This window comes from Pinus tabuliformis, chromosome 7 (assembly GCF_031772625.1).
Source record: "Pinus tabuliformis cultivar Carrire ecotype Pingquan chromosome 7, CPIR1, whole genome shotgun sequence".
Taxonomy (NCBI): domain Eukaryota; kingdom Viridiplantae; phylum Streptophyta; class Pinopsida; order Pinales; family Pinaceae; genus Pinus; species Pinus tabuliformis.
Genome location: NC_142293.1, coordinates 863,953,813 through 863,962,333, shown reverse-complemented (window position 1 = coordinate 863,962,333; position 8,521 = coordinate 863,953,813). Strand labels below are relative to the sequence as shown.

The following is an 8,521-nucleotide window of genomic DNA, read 5'->3' as shown; positions in this document are numbered from 1 at the left end:
TGGCGCAACCGAAGGGACAATGAGTGCAAATAAGGGGGTGTGCTACTTGGGTTTAGGGTTGATAGGGGATGTAGAATTTTAGTTGGGGGTTCATGGAATTTGGTATCTTGGACCTGTTTTTACTTGGAATTGTATATGTACCCAACGTGAGTAATCATTTCCATAGTGGAGTCATGGCCCTAGTTCGTGAATTGCTAACTATTGAGAAAAATAGTGTAGTGCAGTCTATGGTTGGTGGTGCATCCAAAGTCTACAACCAATTGGTGATATATTTAATAAGTATTGAAAATTACTTTTCTTTTTATTTTTTATAGATTTCTATGCACATTATTATATGTTTTGTTCATGATATTCATAATTTGTTGTTATGTATTGATTATATCAATATTAATGACGATGGAACCACCTAAATAGGATGATTGGGGGTATTGCAAGTGGTATTATATCCTAGTTTGCAACATTTCACCTAAAAAGGCCAAATTTAAGTCATAGAGGTGAAATTATTAATAGATTTGCAAACTGTTTGAGAAAACGATTTCTTGAGTGTTATTGATGCATTGGATAGCATGATGGTAAGATATGTTTTTATTTGTTGTTGTGGTTCCATAAAATTGCACCACATTCCTAGTCCAAGGTATTCATGCTTGGAGATGCCAAACATGTTGAGGAGTGAAACTATATAGTAATTGGGAAATGATATCTGTCCTAGGTACCTAACTTTATCTCAATGCGTGATTGGTGATTCAAAAAATACTGAAAGAGCTCTGATGATGAGAACGTCCCACCCGCAAGAACTCTGATAACCCTAATTGCTGCACTCCTCTGACCCTCCGAGCTCGCGCCGCCGAGCTCCTTCTGACGGCCTTCAATGGCTTCGCCTGCAGGAGGGGTGGGATCCTCCCCCCCTCCTTTCACAACTCCAGCCTCTGACATTGACCAGCATGCAATTCCTCTGACCCCTTCTGGCGCTTTCCCTGAAACAGATCAGGGAGGACAAAGGACGAACGGCAAAGCGATTCCATCAGCACAAAGCGATGCGGCTGACAAAGAAAAAGATGCGCAACAAAAAGCCTCTTCATCACAGCCAAAGGCGACCTCGGCTACCTACATCCCGAATGCTGCAGAATGAATCAAAGTTGATCTTCCAAGTCATCGCATTAACGGTGAGATCCAGTACATGCAGGATCATGCGCTAATAGGAAAGTTTCTTGGATTTTCGCCTACTGAAAAGGCGCTGCAGGGATGGATAGCTTCAAAATGGAAGCCCAAAGGATAGGCTACCGTGTAGCTTGGACCGAAAGGCTTCTTCACAGCCATTTTCCATTGTGTGGAGGACAAATTGCGCATATTCGAAGGTGGCCCGTATTTCTTTAACTCTTCAGGACTTTATCTCACGGAATGGAAGCCAAGGTTCAATCCTGACAAAGAAGATTTCAGCTGGGCTCCAGTATGGATACGTATGTATTCCCTCCCAGTGGAATATTGGAAAGAAGACACGCTAGTAGATACTGGCAACAAACTAGGGACCTTCATCAAAGTTGTTGAGGAAACAAAAACCCGCAAATATACCTCGTATGCGCGGATCTGTGTCCAGATGCACCTGACCAAAGCTCTAGCCGACTCGGTAAGTCTCTTTCACAATGATTTTGAATGGACTCAGCTGTTAGATTACGAGCATATCCCCTTTCGCTGTTGTAAATTCCATGAACACAGCCATCTCTTCTGAGATTGTCCTCTGAACTCACAGTCCAAATCTTCAACCAATGAATCCAATAAAGACTCGGAAGGATTCACTAAAGTTCCAAACCGCCGTAGGCATGCCAAGAAAAACCAGGCAGTCCCTGACAGCTCCATCAAAACAGATACCCAGAACAGATTCATTTTGCTTTCTTCTCCTGATCCTCAGGATAAACCAAGCTCTGAACCTCAGGAGAACACCTCCTTGCCCTCTTCCTCCCATACTCCCTCTGCCCCCATGCAGTCCTCCATTCCAGTCACTTCTCGCCCTTCAACCAATCCCCTTTCAGATAATAAAATGGTTTCTGACCTCGGCCCTTTCCCCTCTTCCCAGGGGAAATCTGTTCTAGATTTCAACCAGCAGCCCTCGGCCATGGATCTAGATGCAGCTCTTGCTCTCAGTCTACAGGAAGCCACAGATGTGGAAGACCAGAGTTCCCCTATCATCATGGAGGAAGATCTGGAGCATGTCAGCCTAGATGGTCTAGATATCTTCAAACTTGAAACGGCTTGCAAACAGAAAGAATATAACTCAATACCCCCTTGGCAAATCGACAGGCTTGAAGGAGTCTTAACCAAAGCGCAGCACAACAAAAGTCTTGGTATACAAGCAGGAAGCCCTTGGGACGGAAAAAAAATTCTCAAAGAAACTAAGAAAAGGGGGCGCAAGACAGACCTTCAAAGGACTATCATAGTAGGAGAAATACTTATGGAATCAGGGCGATTCCCTAAGTTGACAAAGTTCTATAAACCCAAACCCCATTGTCCATGAAGCTCATCTCCTGGAATGTGAGAGGACTCAATAGCCCCTCAAAACACCGTATGATAAAAAACCTGATTCAACAAGAAAAACCGTCAATAGTTTTTCTTCAAGAAACAAAAAGCAACAACACTGCTATAGAAAGAATTCGTAACAAGATCTGGGCAGGTAGCTGCTCAGTTTCAGTCGATGCCTCTGGGGCTTCAGGTGGATTAGCCATTTTGTAGAATCTGCAGATTCTTACTCTATATGATTTTCATGCCACCCATCACCTCATCCAAGCGTCATTCCATCTCATTGGCACCAACATCCATGGGCATCTCTCAAATGTGTATTTTCCGCAGACTCTTCAGCAAAAACTAGATCTTCTGGAAACTCTTACTATTCTCAATGAAAACAGGCAGTTCCCCCTCTGGATCGGTGGTGGCGACTTCAACATCATAAAATCAATGGAGGAGAAAAAAGGAGGCAGAATCAGGTTAGAAAGTGACAGCAATGGCCTCAGAGAATTCATTCATAACAATCAACTCATGGATATTCCAACCTCCAATGGAGTCTTTACTTGGACCAATAAGTGCAAGGGCATACATCATATAGCCTATAGGCTTGGTAGGTTCCTCATTTTGGATAATGCAATACATCTGGGAGGGGACTTCCACGCTTCTATCATACCCCAAGGAGGATCCGATCATTGGCCAATAATGCTACAATGGTCTCGGCCGGGCACTCGCAGCAATAGACCTTTCCGATTTGAAGCCTTCTGGCTCACAAATCCTAACTTCAAGACAGTGGTAAGTGAAGCATGGCAATCTTTCATCCCGCCAGAGGGTGCCAAAATGTATCAATTCCAACAAAAGTTGAAAAATTTAAAACAAGTCCTCAAAGGCTGGAATCGTACACAATTTGGCAACATCCAGGAGAATCGCAAGAGGCTGGAACAGCAAATGAATGCGCTTCAACAAACTCTCATCCTGGAAGGTAGGACAGAGGAGCAGACACATCAGGAGCAGATCCTCTGGAATCAAATTGAAGCCCGCAGGCAACAAGAGGAAATTCTCTGGCGTCAAAAATCTAGAATTAGGTGGCTCAAGGAGGGGGAGAAGAATACCAAATTCTTCCACAAAACTGCCATCCAAAGGCGAATGTACAATAACATTGCATTCATAAACAATCAACAAGGGGCAAGATTAGAAGCACACGAAGATATGGAGAAGGAGTTCAAAGATTACTTTCAGGATATTCTCAGGGAGCCCACAGGTAACAGAGATCAGGCAATTAGAGCTATCACGCAGCACATTCCAAGAATCATAACGGAGGACCACAACAACAAACTGCTCCAGTCCACTTCACTCAGGGAGGTTGAAGAAGCAATGGCCCAACTTAAAGACGGCAAGGCACCTGGGCCTGACGGTTTCACGGCCAATTTCTTTCATGAGTTTTGGGAGCTCATCAAGACAGAGGTATGGGAACTAGTGGAGGAATCAAGAATTATGCACTGGATTCTTCCTTCCCTCAATGCAACCTTCTTAGCATTGGTACCTAAAGGTGAAGAACCAAATAAGCCTGATAAATACCGACCAATAGCGCTATGCAATGTCATCTATAAGCTCATCTCAAAAGTAATAGCGAACAGGCTCAAACCTCTCCTTCCTCTACTCATCTCTCCAGAGCAGACGGGTTATGTAGAAGGGCGGCAGATCATGGACGGTATAATTCTATCGAATGAGGTTATTCACTCTCTAAAGCTTCAAAAAAAACCAGGTATGATTCTAAAGCTGGATCTCTCTAAAGCCTTTGATAAACTCAGTTGGAATTACATTCACAAGATGTTATTAGCTTTCGGTTTCAATTCAACTTGGACCAGATGGATTATGAATCTAATTTCCTCTCCTAGTATCTCTGTCTTGCTGAATGGTTCCCCTTCCTCGCCCTTCCGCCCCTCCCGTGGTATCAGGCAGGGGGATCCCCTTTCCCCATTCCTCTTTGTCCTAATGGCAAAAGGGCTCAGTAGACTGCTCAAATCCGTTGTTTCCACCCAAGCTTTAAAATGAATTTGCCTCCATGGTCTTAATCCTCTTTCCCATCAACAGTTTGTAGACGACACAATGTTATTTGGTCATCCGTCCTCTCAAGAGGCCTCCGTTTTCAAATCCCTACTCTCCCTCTTCTCTCACGCCTCTGGCACCTCTATCAATGCTTCTAAATATCAGCTCTTCTTTTCCAACACTCCCCCTTCTACTCAAAGGAATATTGCTCGAATTCTGGGGTTCACTATTGCCAAGCTTCCATCAAAGTACCTGGGGGCTCCTCTAGCTGATTCTGCCATCAAGCACGCTTCTTGGAGGACTCTCCTAGACAAATTAGAATCAAGGCTTTCGTCTTGGACTTTTCGCTCTCTAAACATGGCTAGCAGACTTGTCTTGATCAAATCGGTTCTCCAGGCAATGCCTTTGTATCTTTTTTCCATCATGGCAGCACCAAAATGGGTCCTTAAAGCAATCCGCAACCTTCAGCGCAACTTCCTATGGGGCTCCTCAGGCCTGAACAGAAAATGGGCTCTTGTCAACTGGAAAGAAGTATGCAAAATCAAATCTGAAGGTGGCCTGGGCTTAAGGGATCCTCTCCAAAGTAACAACACAATGGGAGCTCGAATATGGTGGAATTGGATCTCCAAGCCACACTCACCATGGGCAAGACTCTGGCAAGCAAAATATGCCCCAGGCAGCCAATGGAATGATCTTATCAGAATCAGCACAACAACCCAGGGGTCTCTAATATGGAATGCCGCAAAGCTCCACAGTGCTTTCATTCAAGAGCATAGTTTTTGGGAAATTCACTCAGGCACAACGGCAAGGTTCTGGGAGGATTCATGGCAACAACTCCTGAAACTGGCAACTTTATTCCAAAAGCCACTATGGCAAACTCACATGCAGCAGGCGAACCTCACATTTGTTCATCAATTCTGGCAACAGCCCACGCACCATGACTTCCAAATCTGGAAACCCGCTAGCCTCTGGCAGATTGACTGGCAAGGAGAAACGCACACTGACATAGATCAAGAACTCAATTATAGAAGAATTCGATACTCCAACCAGCAGGACAAACTAAGATGGGGACATACGCCCAAAGGAACATTCACCACCAAAGAAGCACACCAATTGCGCTACTCAGCTATCCAGACAGACAAGGACCAAATCTGGGAACAAGTCTGGCAACCAGGAGTATGGCCTAAAGTCTCCACTTTTTTATGGCTTTTAAGTAAAAGGCGCATACTCACTTGGGACAATTTGCAAAAGCGTGGATTCATTGGCCCATCAAGATGCCCAAATTGCAATCTCCACTCTGAAACCATCAGACACTTAATGGAAACATGTCCGCTAGCTACGCAACTTTGGGAGAGAATTGAAAAATGTAACAGGAGATCGGAAGCTTGGATGGAGGACGTTACAGAAACCATAAGGAAATGGACCAAGAACCCTTTTAAAAGCCAGCTTCTTAACTCTCTTTGGAGTCTAATACCAGGCTTTCTTTATTGGATTCTCTGGAAGGAAAGAAACTACAGAATCTTCAACAACACACGCCGGCCAATAGAAGCTTTGTGGCTCCTCCTAAAACAAAATATTCAAGAAACTCTAGCCATCAGAACCTGGTATGATACAGATCTGCTAGAATCTCCACAAGAATGCATCATTCTGAAAGACTAGAATCTGGACCTCTCCTTTTTAGCCCATGTTAAGGCCCGTCCTCCAACAAGCACAGCCTCTCCACTATCCTAGTCCCCTCCTGCAATTAACTCTTACAAGCTGAATTTTGATGGGGCAGCCAAAGGTAATCCTGGGCCGACGGGATTTGGAGGAATCTTTAGAAGCCATACGGGAGCTATATTGCATATATATTATGGATCGATTGGCAAGGACACTAACAATGCAGCTGAGTTGGAAGGACTTTGGAAAGGGATCTGCATTGCAGAACAAAAGCACTTCTTCCCTCTAGAGGTCGAAGGAGACTCATCCATCCTTATAGCCGCAGCCAACAGAATACAAGCCGGTACTACAGCAGTCAAAATAGCATCCAGCTGGAGATTGCTCAGTAGATTGGAATCACTGGAGGAAAAGCTAAGAAATCCCCAAAGCATAACCTTCCAGCATGTTAGAAGAACAACAAATCAAGTTGCAGATAGATTGGCCAACCAGGGCGCAACTCAGCAACTTCCCTACTTCTCAGGATCTCTTGAAATGGCAGCCGATGAACAACTCAAACAGGATTGCACTTCTTTGGTGCAGAAAGATCTCTCTCTCCCGGATGCGGGTGTTCAATTGGCATGATGGTACGAAGGTGGCGTTTCACATGGGCAGGTGTCAGCCCATGCACGCCACGAGGTACCTTGCAGATCGAGTGAGCTGGTCTCACGCAGGGTTTTTAATGCGGTTCTTTTACTCCTCCATCTACCTCCTGGTAAATTGTGCAATGGCACTTCAAAATCTTTGTTCTCTCGTGGCCTCCTCGCATTCCTCTGCGGTCTCTTGGCATTCCTCGGCGGCCTCTTCGCATTCCTCTGCAGCCACTTCACACTCCTCTGCGGTGCTATTGGTAGCCCAGGGGCATTCACTCTCAATGCCCAAGTCCGTCTCTATTTCAGGCTCAAGAGTGTTTCATAGGCAATGCTCTCAAATTCAACGTGCTCATGCTCTGGTTAGTCACTCCCCTCCGTGTATTTGTGCGCTGGTTAATCCACTGTATATTGCAATGCCGAGAGAGCGTCCTAGAATGGGAAGCAGACGTGGAGGCTCCCGTGGACGTGCCACCACTCAGAGGTCTGCCCCCATCTCCCCCTCTTCCTCGGTCGAGTTGGCACCTGAGCAAAACCGCCCTCATGTTTCCAGAGCTGGAAGAGGCAGAGGTCACGGGCGTGGAAGGATGGTTGAATGTGAGCATGCGGCGCATCCAACAGTCCGTTATCGTATCCCCTGCACTCTTGCCAATTCCACTTTCTTAGTTTCTGTTACTATAGAAAATTGTGAAAATCTCAGCGGCCAGGCAGCAGCACATCAGGCAATTCCGCCAGAACAAGGGACAACGCCTCCAATTGATATTCAACGCCCGGTCATGGGAAGCTCCTCCTTGGCGACTCAAGCTGCCCCTGCTGGTCCAAGCGAGCCTGCTCAGGGAGTCCCAACCGGCTCGGTGGTCCTTCGCTCAGACTCGGAAGACTCTTTGCAATTTGGGTGCAGGGTAGTGGAGGAACCCTACACTACGGATGATGACTGATCTTGTATGGCATTCTGCTCTCGGCAGCCTAAGAAGTAGGCGCATTACTCTGTTTTTGAAACTCGCAATTCTGCCTGTGTCAGGTCATAGTATGTGTCTATATGTCTCTGTGTCGACTGTTTGGGTCTGTATGTCTGAAAGTCCTTGTTTAGCGTTGTACAGCAGCGCAATGGTTGTTTGTCTCAGCTTGTCCCTATTTCGCAATGTTTAGAGTCTTAGGAGAAGACGCAACAGAAGGAAGTCCACCAATTTTGGAATGTGTTCATCTGGGCTAATTGTCAATCTCATGGCAAGATTTTCAAGGCTACGGCCTTGCTGTAACTTTTTGAATCTTTTTGTATAATAATAGAAGTAGACAGATTGAGAAAAAAAAAAACAAAAAAACTTTATCTCAATGCAAAGTATTTTGTCATCCATCTAGACAAATTCAACTATTCCACATATATCAATTATAATATTTGGTTTAGATGGGTTTCTTGTTGTAAACTAGTTGTGGAACGAATGAGTTATGAGGTATTTTAATTATCCTCTAAAAATCATTAGTTAGAAAATTATGTCTTCACAAGAAACATTGAAACTTGAACGCAATCACTATTTAGAATCATTGTATTCCATAGAAATCGAAAGTTGGAGGAAACACTCAATAGTTTAAATGCCATCCGTGAAAAAAAAATTCTAGTGTATCCTGAAACCCGTGGGAACCTTATTTACGTGTGTGTGAGTAATAAAGTAAGGGTAGAAGATAAGCGATTATAG

At 44.7% G+C, this 8,521-nt stretch overlaps 1 protein-coding gene across 1 annotated transcript; it reads left to right on the top strand.

Moving 5' to 3' along the window:
* The first annotated feature begins 3,198 nt into the window (after positions 1 to 3,198).
* LOC149250341 (uncharacterized) lies at positions 3,199 to 6,822 on the top strand. The gene is made up of 3 exons (XM_089453628.1): positions 3,199 to 4,224; positions 4,588 to 5,755; positions 6,320 to 6,822. Exons 1-3 carry the CDS (start codon positions 3,199 to 3,201, stop codon positions 6,820 to 6,822), a joined length of 2,697 nt encoding a protein of 898 aa, XP_089309754.1.
* Positions 6,823 to 8,521: the final 1,699 nt, after the last annotated feature.

Coding starts and splice junctions, on each gene's coding strand:
- LOC149250341 (XM_089453628.1), top strand. CDS start 3,199: ATGCTACAATGGTCTCGGCCGGGCACTCGCAGCAATAGACCTTTCCGA. Junction 4,225..4,587: donor GTATAATTCTATCGAATGAG/GTTATTCACTCT, acceptor TCCCATCAACAG/TTTGTAGACGACACAATGTT. Junction 5,756..6,319: donor CACTTTTTTATGGCTTTTAA/GTAAAAGGCGCA, acceptor TTGATGGGGCAG/CCAAAGGTAATCCTGGGCCG.